The following is an 18,878-nucleotide window of genomic DNA, read 5'->3' as shown; positions in this document are numbered from 1 at the left end:
TGGACCTTTTGTTTTTCTATCCAGCTCTTAATGAATTGATTTCGAAGCTTCAAAAGCCTCTAATACCCAACATGTCATGCAGATCCCTTAGCTAAGGGGTTACCATCACTTAATATTTGGTGCATTATTTGTAAAGCATGAAACTTATAACAAGATGGGTACGTAGCACTCGTTAATTCATCTTTGGGAAATATCAATTGAAAATTTCAATGTTGATTATTATGCGAGATACTCGTGAACTAGAGAAGAGTACGTGTTTTATGCTATTATGTAGGTGTATTTTTACTTGATCATTTTTATAAATTATTTGGATAGGAAGAGTTCCACATTCAATTTAGTTAATTGTTGTGTAACGCTATCTCAATTTCTAAAGAGAAAAGGTCGAATGGGGCCAATGCGAAGGGATAAGCATAGAGATGTTACCTTAGCCTAATTAAAGTAAGGGTCTTGCTCAAGAGAGACATAACTCACAAGAAGTTAAAATAGAAATAAATGATGAATTTTATTATATAAAAATATCAATTTTAAAATTTTTAATGTGTTGAGTGTATCATTGTCAAGATTTTTTTTTTTTTACTTCATAACAAGTATCCTTAGAACATTTTTTAGCATTCCTCTTAAACTAACCAATAGTCCTCAATGTGATTTTATTTATTTACTTCAATTTAATTAATTTTTTACTAAATTGCAGTTTTGATTTATCTAATCTAAATCATGTACAAATTTGATCCCTCAAATTTTTTCGAGTTAAATAAGTCTCTTTACTTTACAAATTAAATCGGCCTAATATATGCTCTTGTATAATAATACTATTCATCTCCTTTCATATAAATATGACTATTATTTTTAATAAAAGAGGTCTTAAGTCCAAAGAAGAAACTATTATGTAGAAATCAAATGAGGAGTGCCAACACTCCTCATTTGAAGTGGAGGTATTATCTCTTTCCTCTAACCATATTGATGTGTTAATTGCTATTGAGAATGGAGATGAAAAATGGAGGCTTACTGGAGTATATGGTTTTCCGGAGTCTCAGATGAAGCATAAAACTTGTGAGTTAATTGACCAGTTATCATTGGTGGAAAGTACTGATAAGTGGCTTCTCATGGGGGATTTTAATCTAATTCTTTCACAGGATGAGAAGGAAGGTGGGAATTTCGGAAGCTCTTATATGATTTCGATGTTTCGGGACACTCTCCAAAATCACAATCTCTCTGACTTAGGTTTTGAGGGTGATAAATTTACTTGGCATAATAGACAAGATGGTGTGTCTAATATCAAGGCACGCCTTGATAGGATGGTAGCGACGCCAACCTGGTCCTCATTCTATCCTTCGGCTTCAGTGGTGCATTCAACGAGATATGCTTCAGATCATTTACCTTTGTGGTTGCGGCTTGCCTCTAGGAAGCCAAAGAAAAAACAAAATGTTCTTAGATTACAACGTTTTGCAGAATGTTGGTTGCGTGATAGTGGAATTTTGGAAGCAGTGAAAGGTTCTTGGGAGATGGCAGGAGATTCTATGTCTGACAAAATTAATCGATGTGTGAATGATCTTTCTAACTGGAGTAAGGATCGTTTTGGTGATGTTCCCAATCAAATAAAAATTGTTCAAAAGAAATTGGATGATCTTAATAAGCAAACTCAGCATGAAGGGGTGATGTCAGAAATTCGACTAGTTGAGGCTAGATTGAATGACTTGGTGGAGAGTGAAGAAATTTGGTGGGCTCAGAGGTCTCGTGCTTTGTGGTTAAAGCATGGAGATAAAAATACAAAAATTTTCCATCAAAAAGCTTCTCAGAGAAAATCTAGAAACTGGGTGGAATCTATATGTGACGATCATAGGGAAAAATTTGATGATGAGGAAGACAGTGCCAGAGTTTTTAATAATTTCTTTCAAGATATTTTCTCTACAAGTCACCCAGAAAGAATTACTGAAGATGTGCAAGTGGTCAAAGATAGATTGTTGGATGCTATGCGTAACATATTGAAAGCTGAGTTCATAGAAAATGAGGTTTTCTTAGCCGCTAAAAATTTAAAGCCTCATGCTGCCCCGGGACCGGACGGAATGCCTGCTTTATTTTATCAACAATTTTGGAGTATAGTTGGCAAGGATGTGACTTCTTTTGCTTTGAAGATTCTCAATGGTGGTGGAAATCCAAGCAATATGAATTATACATATATTTGTCTCATTCCAAAAAAGAAGAAGCCGAAGGTGCCAGGTGATTTTCGACCTATTTCTCTCTGCAATGTCATTTTTAAAATAATTACAAAAACAATTGCGAATAGGTTGAAATTGATTCTTCCAGATATCATTGGAAAATTCCAAAGTGCTTTTGTGCCGGGACGTTTAATTACTAATAATGTCTTACTAGCTTTTGAATCTTTTCATTATATGAGGAAAAAAAGAAAAGGCAAGAAGGGGTGTGTGGCATTAAAGCTAGACATGTCAAAAGCATATGACCGTATCGAGTGGAATTTTTTGATTGAGGTGCTTCAGTCTATGAGTTTTTCTCAGAAATGGCAGAATTTGATTTTTAATTGTATTTCCACTGTTTCTTTCTTGGTTTTGTTGAATGGTAGTCCTTGTCAGAAATTTTATCCTCAACGAGGCCTCCGTCAAGGGGACCCTTTATCTCCTTACCTATTTATCTTATGTGCTGAGGTGTTTTCTGGGCTTCTTAATAAGGCACAAGCAGAAAAGGGCCTTCATGGAATTCAAATTGCTAGAGGAGCTCCAAAAATTAATCATTTATTTTTTGCAGATGATAGCCTCATTTTCTGTAGGGATTCTTTTCAAGATTCTCAAACCATTCAAGAAATTCTTAATACTTACTAATCTGCTTCTGGTCAACTTATTAATTTGGACAAATCTGAAATCTCTTTTAGCCGAAATGTACCCGATGATCGTAAAATCTTGTTCCAAGGTTGGATGCAAATTAAGGTTGTTGAGTGTCACTCAAAGTATTTGGGACTGCCTGCTTTTGTTGGTAGGTCTAAGAAACAGGTTTTCAATTTTGTCCAAGATAGGGTGTGGAAGAAGCTGCAAGGTTGGAAAGAAAAATTTCTATCAACTGCTGGGAGAGAAGTTTTGATCAAATCAGTGGTTCAAGCTATGCCTACATATGTAATGAGATGTTTTCTACTTCCGCTGGGTTTATGTGAGCATATTGAAAGTATGATTAGTAAGTTCTGGTGGGGTAGCAAACAAGGTGAGCGTAAAATTCATTGGATTAAATGGGAGACATTATGTAAGGAAAAAAAGAAAGGTGGAATAGGTTTTCGAACATTTCATGAGTTTAACCTTGCAATGTTGTCTAAACAAGGTTGGCGTATTATGCACAACGAAGACTTATTGATCTCACAAGTTTTGAAAGCAAGGTATTTTCCTAGAAGCAATTTCTTGAAAGCTTCAATTGGTTACTGCCCAAGTTATACATGGAGAAGTATTTTGCAAGCACGAGTGGATTTTATTGAGAAAGCTGGTATTTGGATAGTAGGAGACGGTCGTCTAATTAACATATGGGAGGATAATTGACTTCCTTATCAAAATGGGAACAAGATTTGGTCCCCTAAACCCCCTAATTGTGATATTATGTTTGTCTCAGATCTCATTCACCATGATATTCGATGTTGGAATGCTCCTTTAATTAATGAATTTTTCTCCCTTTTGAGGCTCAACAAATTCTTCAATTGCCAATTTCTTTCTCTCAATTTCAAGATGAATTTGTGTGGGGTGCTTCACGGTCAGCTATTTTTTCTGTGAAGAGTTCATATCATTTCTTAAAGGCCAGGCGTGAAGCAGATGGTTCACATAGCTCAATGCAGGACAATAATCACCAAGTGTGGAAAAAATTATGGAAAATAAAAAGTATCCCAAGACACATCCACCTCTCTTGGAGGATTCTACATGAAAAACTACCAGTAAAAAATGAACTTTTTAAAAAACGAATAAGTAGTGATCCTTTGTGTGTTGTTTGTGGCGAACATAATGAGACAATTTCACACCTCTTTATGGAGTGTTATCGGTCAAAGCAGATATGGTTTGCTTCATCTTTAGGTGTGGTATTTAATTCGCATGATTACAGGTATGTTCCTTTTCATAAGTGGTTGGAAGAAAATATTATTGATGTCGACGAGGATATTATAGTCCAAATTTTGGCCTTTTGTCATGAGATATGGTGTGCCAGAAATAAGAAATGTTTTGAGGGGACTGATGTTGATGTGGCTGCCACTATTCAAAAGGCACAAAGATCTATTGTGAATTTTAAGAGTTCTAGTACGGTGTTGGTGGAGACACTAAGTGGAGGTCCAATTTTGCCAATATCTGATGTTCATTGGACACCTCCTTTTAGTGGTTTCTATAAGCTTAATGTTGATGCAGCAGGTCCAATAGAGGGTGATAAGTGGGGTATTGGTGTTGTGGTGAGAGATAATGAAGGTGTTGTCGTTAGTGCTAGTTCATGGCAAGTCTTTTCATTACCAGATTCAGAGGTTGCAGAAGTTTTAGCTATGCGGAAGGGTTTGGAATTTGCAAAAGACATGTCTTTTTTGAATCTTATAGCAGAATCAGATGCTTCTAATGTGATTTTAGCGTTGAATGTTCATCAACAATCTCCCAACTATGTTGGCTCAACTATTCGAGATTGTATTAATTTTAAGGGTAGTTTTCGTAGTTTAAATTTTTCGCATATTAGGCGTGAAGCCAATCAATCTGCTCATTATTTAGCAAAATATGCTCTTATGAATTTAGATTGCATATGGATTGAAGAAACTCCGCCTTGTATTTCTGCAGTCTTGGCATTTGATTTATTATCAGACTTTTGTTAATGAATTTGTCTTTAACGTCAATGAGGAGTGCCAAACTCCCACAACATCAGCAAGAAAAAATTTCTAATATGACTTGAACAATTGTTGACGATAACCAAATATTCACTACTATCACATCTCAAATCAGCCGATGCTTTTGTACATGAATTATCTTCACGATGACACACATTCACTTTTTAGTCTAACCAAATCACGATGTCTTTGCATACTCTGGTTGAATCAAACTCCATTGCATTATTCAACAAACATCTTTCTTATTCAAAATATTCACCACAACACAACCTTTGAATCAACAAAATCTCTAGCCTTGTAACCTTCAAATGCGCTAGCTGCAATCTTTCCAACACTCCCAACAACTCAGCAACAAATCCATGCAACCACATTACCTTTGTAGAACCCATACAGCTAAAGGAGGAGAAGCCAACTGATATAAGCTTGATTTAGGAACCTCATTGATACATCTCAAATTAGTCATGGTCTGTTGACAATTTCTGGCCTTCATATGAATATTCGATCAAGGAGTAGGGGAAAAAAATAAAATCTAAGTGAATTTCTTTATCCCTTAGTTCCAATAAAGCATGACAAGCTTTCACCCATGATCCAATTTCATGCCATTAGCATTAGACACATTGAAATCAATCCAATGAGGCAATGATGAAGATTTGCACTAAAAATACAAATTCCTATTGTCATGGGGAACCACATTAAGCCAAAATGTCATTGTATTTGAGCAATCGCGTAAAACATGCAAACCTGCTCAAATCAAATTGGATTTTAGATTAAAACAATTACATTAAACTCAACCGCATATTATTTTTTTTGAAAGAAAAAAATACCGCATATTTAAATTTTAATGGTTATTTATTTTATTATTAATATTTTATTTATTGAATTTTTCATTTTTTTAATGACACCTATTATTTCAATTTCTTTATTGTTTCATATGTTCCAGAAATAATGTATTCTTGTTACATCTTATATTATACGTTATATGTACGTATGTATGTATTCTTTGTACATTATATTTATAAAAAAAAAAATTTATATACACTTCAAAAAATATATAATATGAGCAACCACCAAGCAGTTTTTTTTATTTTCACACAAAAGGCATGTTTCCCTCCAATGTTCATGGTGCAAATGATGTTTTAAAAGCATGGTTCGGATCCTAGGCTACAGCTTTGGGTGAAAGCCTCTATAAAAAAAGGTCTGAAGAATACTTGGTTTTAGGTGGACCCAAATAATATACACTGCCGGCGTGAATAGTTCTTTTAAGCCGGCCAAATTCTCCACCCCAGCAGCTCAAGACTGGTGCCACGACCCACTTTTATTAATGAGTAATGATATTTTGACATTCATTTGATGACAACTTTGTTGACAACCTTGTTTTTCTCACTTTTTATTGGTCAAAAACAATGGAGAGAGAAAAAGGAAGAGAGAGGATAACAACATCATGTGAGTATGAGAGAGAAAGTTGTCCAAAAGTTGTCAAAAAGTGGTTGTCAAAATATCATTTCTCTTTATTAATAGTTCGGCATATCACCTTTTTTGTTACAACTAGGTGTTCAACCCGTGCGTTGCACGGGTTTGTTTAAATTTTTTAATAGTTTTTTTTTTATCAAAAATAACATTTTTGACAACCGTACTAAATTTTTATATTTATATCCTTGTCAAGTGAATACAAAATATAAGGAGATAAAAATTGTTTTTGATCTAAATATTGTGTATTCACCTTGTATAAAAATCAACAAAAGTGCAGTTCAATAGTCAGGAGACGGTTTAGTCCATAGTTTCTTTTACAATATGTTTTTATTCAATAAAAAATAATGGATTATGATAAAACTTTCTTTTTGTTTCCTTTTTTCTTCGGTTTTATTTCTATCCCCTCATGCTTTGTTGTCTTCCTTTTATTTTAATCTAACTTCAACCTTATGAAAAAATAGTGAATTTTATTTAGATGTCAGGTTGTTATTCTAACTTTAGTCGATGAAATTATTTTATAAAAAAAATGAAATAACCCCCTTTAAGTAAAAATATTTTTTCAATAATTTTTTTTAAAAGAATATTTTAATAGAGTAGTAATACTATATTCATCTTAATCCCATTTTATACAAATAGAGTATGATACTATATTCATCTTAATCCCGTCTACAAAGAATATTTTTTTAAATAAAATTTAATTTGATTTTTTATAGTTTCAACATTGTATATATAAATGGTGCACGTTATTTTTAGCATGTTTAGTGCTAAAGATAAAAACAATTTTTTTATTACAATAAAAATATTATTATATACAAAGCATATGAAATTCTATTTAGCAAAACTGAAAAATGCAATAGGTTATTTCATCTTTTCTTTGTATCCAGCTTGAGTATTATCATTGTAATTGAGTCCATACTTTTCCAATTTTCACCTATATATATATATATATATATATATATATATATATAGATTTTCAATTCAATAAAGTCAATTGAAAAGAATACATTAAAAAATATTTTTTAAAAATAGCCTAAATTAAAAAAATAAAATATTACTCCTTGATGTTGTCAAACAAAAAATTTCAAATATAGTCATTTTATTGTCCTATCGGGTTTGGAATGGACAATAAAAGGCATGAGAGTCAAATTTTTAAACATATGCATATCATTAGCACTTCTGCAACAGCATAATGACATGTAAATATATAGTGTGGCATGAAAATAAATATGAAACAGAGATAAGAATTTTCTCACTTGAATAATTGCATTAGCTGATTTGTTTGTGAGATATCTAGGTTGATATTAATCTTTGTTGACTTTGATGATGACATGCATAGTATCACCTTTACAGTGAGGGGATAAAAGTTTTTAGGAAGTTTGCACATAAATCAAACTTTTCAATTGAAAATCCACACTATAAACCTTACCTTAATAGTTCTTAACTTTTCAATTGAAAATCCACACTATAACCTTACCTTAATAGTTGCTTATGATTTACTAATTAGAGTAATGTGAGAACAATGAATTTTGTAACCCCGATGCCAGCTTACATTGTCCAACATACTTGAATTGACCTTTTTTTTTTTCATAATAAAAGAATAGTTATAGGAGGACATATATATCTATCATAAACAATTAATATAGATAAAAGACATGAGATTCTGAGTGAAAAAATATATAATATCAGTTGCGTGATTCTAGATATAATCAAAAATCAAATGACAAATGTAACAAACCACCAAATTATAGAATAAGTAAAAAATAATGGAAGAAAAATCAATATTAATGTAAAGAATTCACATATTTCTATGGCCTGCAATGAAACTAATAAAAGAAGATATTAGAAGGAATGAACATGAAAACTACCAAAAAAAAATGAAATGAAAGAAAATGTAAAGATGGACAACCTTTTCGTATAAGAAGTTGCATTTCAACAAAATTCACCTATTTATAAAAGAAGAAATATAAGAAGGAATGAAAATAAAAACTACCAACAAAAAATGAAATGAAAGAGGAAAAAGGAGGAGAATAATAAGTAACATGAGTTGTTACTAATTGAGGGAAAATAAAAGGTTAGTGGTGGCTAGGAATTAATTGATGGAATAGAAATAGTGTAGTAGAAACAAAAATGAACCAAAAGATGAAATGAAATTGGAAGAATTAGTAACATAATCTATCTTTTAAAAAGTTTTTTAAGCCACTCTTTAACAAACCAATGATCAAAGTCAACAATAGTGGGGAAATACGGTAGAAACTATTAAAGAATGACATTATTGTAAAATATAGTGGGTCATGTTTAATTAGAGATGAGAAGCTTTAAAAAAAAGGGAAATGTTAACCGGTGCCCCGGGGCACTGGTTAAGGAAGCAAATGTAGAAGCTTTTGCATTGAAAATTGTGTAATCAATGCTTCAAAAGTCAAAAAAAGTGTCTTTTTTAATTTAATTTTTCCTTTTTTAGATAGCTTAACCAGTGCCTCGGGGGCACCGGTTAACACAACCCTAAAAAAAAATAGAGATGAGAAACATCTCTAAAGTATGCTACATCATCACAATGGAAGCCTAAAAATAGTTCAAGTTTCTAATTCAAAAATATACAGATAGATAGATAGATAGATATATAGATACTCTTTAGACTTCATAATAGATATATAGATACTCTTTAGACTTCAGAAAACAGATGGCTATCATTGGTTAAGTATAGCTTTTAAATAATTTATTATTTACAATTTTAAAATAGATTAATCACTTTGAAACTTAAATGATTACGAGTGTAGTTTATACAAAATAAAGTATATTTCAAAATAGTAAATGTTTTGTTGGTCAAACGAGTCATTATTCTGTCAACTTTGATTTTAATAACATGATCTGATGTGCTTGTATAAAAAAACACGAAAACATGGTTTGATATGATTTTGCTTAAAACTATTATTTATAAAGTACTTGTTCATCATCATAATCATAGCATGAATTGTTTACATGAGAGTATTTTTCATTGCAGGAATGATAAATGAACAACCCTTTTGGTTGTTCATACCGTATTTTGATACCGTCTGGTGGTATAAGTTGAATTTTTTGATCATTTTATTTTACCTTAGAATGCGTGCCAGCTTGAATTGTGTCCGGAGAGTTATATGGTGTGGAATAAGTTGTAGGTTAATACTGATTCAAGTTGATAGAGTATATAATAATAATACAAATTCAAAGTCCTCACATCTCTCTAGAAATCTTTCCCGCAGCCATCCTCCCTACCTATCCAAAATCTCTCCTTCTCAAGATGTAGACCGTATGCTTGGTGGAGTGACGAGGAGCTCCTTCCTCCGCTCCACTGTTACTTCCCGTCGAGTTAGGTGAATCTTCTTCCGGCGTCTGGCGCATCTCTGCGTTTTATACGCTTCCGTCGTCGTTTCTCTTGAGCGGTCGACATATTGCAAAGGATGTGGTGGTTGTTTTCATTCTTCTTTCGAGTTTATTGGTGTTTAGTTGGCGTTTTGGAGTTTGGTGTGGGTGTGTACGTTGTTGACTTCGGCGGCTCACCGTTGTTGGTGGTGGTTTCCGTCGTGGTCTCTCAGAACATTACCTCATCCTTCTTCCCCTCTGCTTCTTGCCTGTTATGTGTTTCGTCTTGTCTGTTCAGATCTGCTCCAGATGTATGTGATGCATTTTGTTCCGATCTGCTTGCCGGTGAACCCCTTGTTTGGTTGTGAGTTATGGTGGGGTTGAGGTGATGGTTCGGTGGTTGTAGAGAGGTAGTGATGTTCAGTGTTTTGGGTGGTTTTTGTGGTGGTGATGAGGTGGTGATGCGCGGTTTTAGGTGGTTATGTGGGAGTGGCTTTCGTGATGGTGACTTAGCGGTTGAAGGTGGCTGTTTTCTGGGGTTTTTCGGAGGGAGGTTTTGGTGGTGAGGGAATGGGAGGTTTTTTGGCATAGGTGTGGTTTACCGGGGAGGTTGTTTAGGTTGTGTGGTGGTGGTGATGTGGTGTGAGGAGGGTTTCGGGATCCGGGAAGTGCTGTTCAGATCCGCTGTTTTTTTGTTCCACCATTGGTTCTCTTTTACTACGGCGACGAACGCATTCTCCTAGTTACATGCGGCCGCCTTTTTATGGTCTAGGTTGTGGTTTCGCTGCCCGTGTTTTGTTGTTGGATTTCGTCTTGCTCTAGATTTATGTTTGTGTGGTTGCTTGTTTTCTTGGGGATGATGTTTGGCGGCGTAGTGATATGGTGATCGTGGTGGTGATGCGAAGTGGTGATGTAGTGGTGGTGGAGGTTATTCAATTGTGGTGGGGGTGGTGATGTGTGGTGGTGGCGAAGTGTGGTGGAGGAGATGATGTGTGGTGATGGTTGGTGTTTTAAGGGAGGAGGTGGGTGCTTGTTGGGGTGTTTTCCTTTGAAAACAACCTCTGTTACACGGGTCCTTGTTCGTGGTCCCTAGCTCTGGTTTGTGCCTTTTTGGGTGGTTTAGGTGTTTTCGGAGTTTGGAGGGTGTGAGTCCCATTACGTTGAGCCTTTTCCTTTTGATTTGTTTATTGTTTAATCTTCGCATGCCATGCTTTCGTCTTACATATTGTTTGCTGGTGTTCGGTGGGCCGGTTCATTTGGCTTCGAGATCGGGAGTCGGGGTCCAGCTGCAATCTCTGTTTGACTTATTTTGGTTTTTCTCTGGTGTACCAGGGGCGAGGGGTGCCCTGCTATTTGTGTTTTGTGCTCTTTCGGTGGATCAGGGGTCGCGAGGTTGTGGCAGCTGCATGATCCTTAGGTCAGGTGCTTTTCGAAATGTGGCTTAGCTCGGGTGTTGGGGTATTCGTGTTTTTCTTTTGAGGGTGTTCTTTGGGGGTGAGTAGTGACGATGGGAGGTGGTGTATACCGTGTTTACAGTGCTTGTTCTTTTGGAGTCTGTTTTAGGTGTTGTTTTGTTTTGGTGGGTTTATTTTCAGGGGTGTTCTTAGGTGGGTATGGTGTACCGTCTATATGTGACACCATTTGTATCTTGTTTCGTTCATACCCTGCGTCTTGCGGGGATGACGTTTAATAATATTTGCCGATTCAAAAACAAAAAAATCAAAGTCGTTAAAGATAAAAATGATGAATTTGTGAACAAAATAACAATTGCCATGTTAATAGCATAAAACTACAAATATAGCCATATTCAAGTCTCTGCATACACGTGTCTTCGGATCTGCAATGTTGACATCGCCAAAGTCATTGATTAGATATGCATTTACTCAAAGTTAATCTCTCAACTTGAATCAAATAAACAAAGCATTAAGACAGAAAATAAAAAACACACCACAAAAAGACGGGAAATTAAAACAAACGGAGTCATGCAGAGACGAGAAATCACAAAAACAAACAAAAAAAATTGAAATTACATTAAAATAACTTATTTAACTAAAAAGGAACAAAAAAACAATTTGAAAGTGTGATTTTGAGTCAAAATTGATCTCAAATCACCATTCTTCAATAGATAAAAAGAAGGGAAATAATAACGTGTGTCTTCAGAAAACTATTTAATAACCCTAAAGAAATGATAATATTTTCGATGTGAATTAAAGGAGTGACTAACGGGTTTGAAAAAAAGAAGGCAACGAAGCAACGTTGGTTTTAGTGACTAAGGGAATGTTTTTTCAGCTATGCTATATATCCCGACGGGGTTTAACACAAAATTGTCCCGAATACTGTTTTTGTATGTGTTTCTTTCATCCATGTAACTCTTTTTTTTATCAATTATCCTCTATATAGCTACTACTATTAAATAGAGACAGTAAAAAAAAAAGAACCCATGCATTGTTGAAATACTTATTTGATACGTGGCTTCACAAGTATTGAAATATTGAGTAATCTTTGCATATGATGACAACTTCCATAAAAATAACATAAAGTTGAGGTGATACACATAAGATAATTTAAATTAACAAAATAATAGAAGTTGGTGATTGCATATACAAGTTTACAGGTCCTCTCAATAAAATTTTACTACACTCGTGAACTATTCGTGATAGATTTTGTCGGGATGATAAGCATTTCTCATGTTTTTTTTTATTTTTTTACTATGACACAAGAAGAAAATTGGGTACTATTTTTATTTTTGGTCCTGCTACAAATTATGATCCTAGACAATTGCACCCATGGTGGTTACTGATCTCGATGCATTGTTATGTGAGACCCTTAAATATAGGCATAACTCATGTATTTTATCCTTATACTCCCTCCGCCTCTATATGTAACCACCCATTTGATTTTATATTTGTCCTTAAATGTAAACTCTTTTTCAAATTATTGGATGCATTTATTATTTTTTTCCTAAACAAGCCCCTAATTAATACTACTAACTTGTCTTGAAATATGTAAAGTCAAATTTAATACATATACAAACAAAGGACAATTTGGTAATATTAACACACAAAATAGACACATTAATTACACTAACAACTTTTCTTAAGAAATGTGAAAAAGACAAAGAGGGTTTACATATAAGCATAGTTTTCAGACTCGGCTCGGACCGGCCGGTCGGACCGGTCGGACCGTGAACCGGTGGGTAAGCCGGTTCGAGCCAACATTTGGATCGGCCATGCAGTTAACTCGGTCAAACCCGGTCAAAACCGATGACTCGGCCGAGTCATGGGTCAAACCGGTTTTTTGCTTTTTTTTTTTTTGTTTTTTTTTTCTTAACTGAAAGTCTGAAACGACGTCGTTTTGCTCAATCAATCTTGACTCCTTGGAATTAAATGTTATTGATGATAATACTTGTGTTGGAATTATACTTTCTTTGGATCTTTTTGGATTTTTACAACTGGGGCAATCTCTTATTTGAATTTATGTTGGAATTAGAATCATACTTTTTTGGGATCTATTTGAATTTTTACTACCAAGATGTATTTTGAGTTATGACTATGTTTTGAATTTGAGCAATTAGCCTATGAAATTATTATTGTTGGATAGTTTTTATCTTATTTTACAGGGGTCATTATTTTAGTTTTTAAAGTGACCGAGTCACCGATTCAATCCGAGTTAATCCGGTTAAATAACTATATAAATTTAATCTAAGGACCGAGTTATCTAACCGAGTCATCCGAGTGGTTCCGATTCAGTCATGCGGTTCGACCAACGACCCAGTGGTTCGACCATTGACCCAGTACCCTCGCCGAGTCGATGACCGAGCCGAGTCTGAAAACTATGCATATAAGGACGGAGGGAGTATGATATTAATATAGATAATGTGAGTTTTGGTCGCATATTTATCTTTTGGGAAATGTTATCGAGTGTCCTCGGAACACTCTTTAAGGACTATAAGTAGTATATATTTATGAAAAAGTGTGTAATCAATGCATTGAAAATCGAAATATTTGACTTTTTTAAAAAATAATTATTAATTTTGGAATGCTTAAAGAGTGTCCGGAGGCACTCATTAACAAGACCCTTATATTTTTTTTGTTTTTAACGAAATTGTATTGTATCAATGTCTTGTGTCATTTTTTTGTTATAAAAGTGCTATATCGATTTAAATGAATAATTATTGTATATTTTTTTGTCAATAAATTACATGATATTTTTTTTTTGGTGGTGGCTGAGGTTCGAACCCCGAACCTTGCATATTTTATGCATTGTCCATACCAACTGAGCTAAGCTCACGAGGACAAATTACATGATATTCAATAACCACGTTTTATGTTTAGATATACACCGAAAAATTATAGTTTTTTTTTTATTGAGGGACCGAAAAATTATAGTTTTTTTTTTTGAAGGACGGAAAATTATAGTTAATAACTTTCAAAATCGCAATTTTTTGTGTTTGGTAAATGGTTGATTTTTTTTTTTTGAGAAAGTGGTTAAACAAACTAAACTACGTTAACCGGGTCATGATATTTAACTTGTATCAAAATATAATTTTCTAAGCAAAATAAATAAAAGAAAAATAGTAAAACAAATATTTATTTATTTTTAGAATTAAACGTATTAGTAGTAGATAAAAAAAATACACATGTGGTGCCAAAAACCTGTGCCGTGTTCAGCAAAAGAAACTCTACTCTACAACAGGCTGGAAATTCATTCATCCACTTTCAGTGTGGACGCTACGCTACGCAACGCGGTGGTTCTTGTTCATTTACGAAACGGCCATTTGTCTTTCTCTCTCTACCTATCCACCTTACACGTGTACGTACCTGATCTCCAAAACGCTGTCGTTTCAAAATATAGATGTTGACGTGTTCAAGAAGCTTCCAGAGTCATGCGCCGTTGAACTGCTCTTCATTTTTGTCTGCAAATTTTTATTTTTATTTTTGGTAGTACAAGTTTCGATTGCAATGCAAAAGTTTTCTCTTTTCTCTGTACAAAAAAACTAAGGAAGGATCACATGGGAAGGTACAATCCCTTCCCACCATGGGTCAGTTTGATTTTAGTGGTTTGATCAAAAGGAGAGCATAATATTATTGTGCTCTATCAGCATCATATTTTTTTCCCACCATCTTTCTCAACCATTCTCTCTCTTCTCACCCACCATTGCAGCAACTCATATCCACCACCACCACCACCAACCTCTCTCTTCATGCTCACCCACCCACCACTGTCTCCAGCAACATCCCTGTTCCCACACATAATTATTTATCTATAAATTCCTCTAAAAATTGTTTTTTTATTTTTTATAAATCAAATTATTATGTTTTTAAAGATGGGTCATACGAAACCCCACACACTTTCTTTCATCCTAAAATTGTTTCTTTCATACCCACCACCGCATCCTCCATTGACACCAGCCACCACCATCCTCAAGCTTTTCTCAGACAACCCCATCGCTCCTGTCCTCCTCTCCGCCGCCTGCCTTACCCTCTCCGGCGTTGTCACCATCGTCTCTCTCTCTCTCTCTCTCTCTCTCTATTCCTTTCTCTTCTTCCTGTTCGAGATCTCTGAAATTTATGAATGGCATCTAAGAAAATAATAATTTGATTAAATATTAAAAGGGTTGTTTCCAGCATCAGAAGAAGGAGGAACAACAATGGTGATATAACATTGTCAGAATTTCATGAGTTTCAACTTCACTTCCCAATGCCAATTTCTAATTCCAAAACAATTTCAATTTCATAACAACAACTTCACTTTCCAGAACAACAACTTCACTTTTCAATTTTCAATTCCAAAGCTTTCACCTTTTCTATTCCAATCTCAGATTATGATCTGAATTTATGGTGTTGGTGTTATTGGTAACAAAATATGTTGTTATATAACAGATCAATATAAAATGAAAGAAGAAGAAGAAGAAGAAGATAATGATATACTTCAGATTAAATTTGTTATGATTCGTCCAGATTTCAGCTGTTGAAATGAAGGGTGGAAAGAAATTAGTTTTGATGTTGTGTTGGTTGTGGCGGGTGAGTGGGGGATGAAGAAGAGAAAATGGTGGTGGGAGATGATGTGAAAAAATCTAGTGGTGAGAGTCTATGATAAAATTATGTAATCTAATGGTCAAAAAAACTTTCCCATGGTGGGAAAGGATTCCCTGGTACCATGTGAAACGCCACCAAAAACTAATTTTATTTAGGATGTTATTGGTACGATGTTTCGATCATCACTTATAATAATTAAACTTATTTGGGTTGATCTAGTGGTATTGGTTTGAGAGTTGAGAGTGTGCTTCTCCTCAAGGTCTCAGTTCGATTCTTTCTGTGTCAATTTATGTGCGCTAATTTAGCTTCTTAAAAAAAAAAATCTATATCGAGAAAATTATGGGACATAAAAGTTAGGATCTCTTCTTTCAACCTGATTTTTTTTTCTTCATGCGTATAAGCGAAGAATGGAATCCCTATCCACATGCTAGCTCAAGTCTCTTACGATTTGATTCAATCCATTGTTGGTAAATTCATTTTGCTTTTATTAAAGAAAAATAAAAGTTAGAAAGAAAGTGTATACAAACAATCCTCTTATTAAAAGAGAAACGAACTTACGAACAATGAAGAGATTGTTAGAAAGAAAGTGTCTACATCAATCATCTTAATTTTTTAATGTATAAGAATTGCAAACATATATGGAGGATGAGTAATTCATTTAGTTGAGCAAAAAGATTAAAGAAATTAAAGAGTTAAAAGTTTAGAGTTCAAATCTTAAAAAAGGAACAAAATATTAACATAATAATTGACATACTAATATTTATCATTTTAAAAAATAAATTACAAACGTATCTCACATGCATCTTTTGTTAGAAATTTTATGGACTAAAGATATATTCAATGATTGAATTGAGTGCTTTAAAACATATTTAAGAATCAATGTGACTAATAAAAGAGTTACTCGTGAATGTGTTTGTAATTTTGATATGTCTCACTCGTTCATGGGTCAAAATTACAATTACAAAGAAATTCATAGTAAATCATTTCAATTTTTGTTTAAATTTGTAAATTATTTAACACACATGACACATTCAAAAACAATCGTCTTGGCACATGTTATATGGTGTCATCTATTTGGCATGGTATTGGTAATATGTATTCTATGATCATTAACAACTCTACTTGGAAGACTGGCAATAATTCTATGCTTTATTGTTTGAATGAACAATGGCTCTCATTCACCATTACTTACTACCTCCAAATACTTGAAAATTTGAAGCAGTCTCTTTTTTTTCCAATATTTCCAATTTTATTGATCAAGGGAAATGGTCTCTTTCTCTTTTGATTTAGCAAAACTTTCCTAGTATTGCGCATGTTATATAATTTGTTACCATTCCCTCTCTTGATGCTCATTGCTTTATCCGTTGAATGCTCTAAGGGCAACATGCAACCTCATAGTCATGAATTTTAAATCTTGAAGCATTTTCATACGGGGCAGCCAAGGGCCATCCAAGCTTGGCTTCTTGTGTTGGCATCTTTCGAGACTATAGAGGTAATTTTATCGGTGGTTTTGACCACAATTTAGGAACTTCTACTACTCGGTGGCATTTAAGGTACACAAATGATAGAATTTGTGTACCTATACCCAAATATAACATTAGCCATGATCTATAACTTAAAATTTCAAAGTCAACGATTTTAGAAGTTATATTGAGAGTGAGAAGTATGCAGTTATTTTTCGACCAAACAGCTATGTGTACAGTGTATATTTATAGTTAGGGTCATGTTAACCGGTGCCCCCGGGACATTGGTTAAGGAAGCCAAAAGAAGAAATTGTAAATTAAAAAAAGACACTTTTTAAACTTTTAATGCATTGATTACACAACTTTCTATGCAAATGTTACTATATTTGCTTCCTTAACCAGTGCCCCGGGGCATCGGTTAACATTTCCCTTATAGTTATAGGCTATGGCTACGGTGCTTGTAAACAATGAATCTTGGTTGTATGCATATACAGTGCTCTTTCCCTTTTATAGTTCTTAAAATTCTTATTTAAAATTTCGTATCTAAAAAATAAAATGAAATAATTAATACACATGTCTATGAGAAATGTAATTATCAAGTCTTAAATGCTTCACAACTAACATAAAAAAATGGATTAAATATATTTAGGTTTTTTAATTTAGCTTTTTATATCATGTGTAAATTTGTACAAGTTAAAAAATTTAAAATAGTATGTTTATAAAAAATTAAATATTTTATAAATTTTTAAAAATAATTATTGTTTTTTTATTAAAAATTTGATACTTATAGTTGTTTTAACACATGTTAGACAAACCTGTATATTTATGTGTTTTTTTTTTTTGAGAAAACACATTTTGATATTTATGTGTTATATTGCATGCGTTAAAACACATTTTGATATTTATGTCTTAAAAATTGGAACTGTATATGTATATACAACCAAAATTCATTGTTTACAAGCACTGTAGCCATAGCCTATAAATATACACTGTACACGTAGCTTTTTGGTCGGAAAATAACTGCATACTTCTCACCCCCACTATACCTTCTAAAATCGTTGCCCTTGAAATTTTAAGCTATAGATCAATGGCTAATGTTATATTTGGGTATAGGTACACAAATTTTATCATTTGTGTACCTTAAATGACACCCTACTACTCTTCATGTTGAACTTATTGTTGCTATGCTTTCTTTTGAGATTGCTTATGATAGAGGTTGTTTTAGTTTATGGCTGGAACGTGACTCCCATGATCACCGTCAAAGCCTTTGATAACTTTTCGTTGGTGCCTTGACAACTTCGGAACAAGTGGTTAAATTGTTTGGATTTCATCAAAAGTTTTTATTTTAGAGTTTCTCACATTTTGAGAGAAAAATAGTTGTGCTGATAAATTAATCGTTTTAAAGTAACAATTTTGTTTGGTTGAGGAAACGTTTGGAGCTAAGGTTGAAATTCTGACAAGGGAGAAAATATTAACCTTGTAAAAAGAGTAATTTTATTTGATTGAACTATGTTGATCATAGTAGTAAGGAGTAAGGACAACTTTTTTCTTAACAAAAACATGCTTGTGTTTCTTTATTCGCATTATACTCTTTGTTATCTCTAGCAAGTTTGGTCTTGTCCCCCAAACTTTATTTATTTTTTATTTTAATAGTATTCATTCATGTATTAGTTGCAACTCTAATTTTTGCTTAAAAAAATTATTAATTTCTTAACATTTTTTTTATTAATTTTG

At 33.6% G+C, this 18,878-nt stretch overlaps 1 protein-coding gene across 1 annotated transcript; it reads left to right on the top strand.

The window, feature by feature from the left end:
- Positions 1 to 3,950: 3,950 nt before the first annotated feature.
- Positions 3,951 to 4,892, top strand: LOC146911318 (uncharacterized). Its single transcript, XM_085729509.1, has 2 exons — positions 3,951 to 4,728; positions 4,805 to 4,892. The coding sequence occupies exons 1-2, from the start codon at positions 4,010 to 4,012 to the stop codon at positions 4,890 to 4,892; spliced, it is 807 nt and encodes a 268-aa protein (XP_085585635.1). The 5' UTR covers positions 3,951 to 4,009.
- The last annotated feature ends 13,986 nt before the right edge of the window (positions 4,893 to 18,878 follow it).

Source organism: Medicago sativa, chromosome 7 (assembly GCF_051527215.1).
Source record: "Medicago sativa cultivar Bolivia chromosome 7, Bolivia_mono, whole genome shotgun sequence".
Lineage (NCBI taxonomy): Eukaryota > Viridiplantae > Streptophyta > Magnoliopsida > Fabales > Fabaceae > Medicago > Medicago sativa.
The sequence above is the reverse complement of the archived record's forward strand: the minus strand, read 5'-3'. Positions and strand labels throughout refer to the sequence as shown.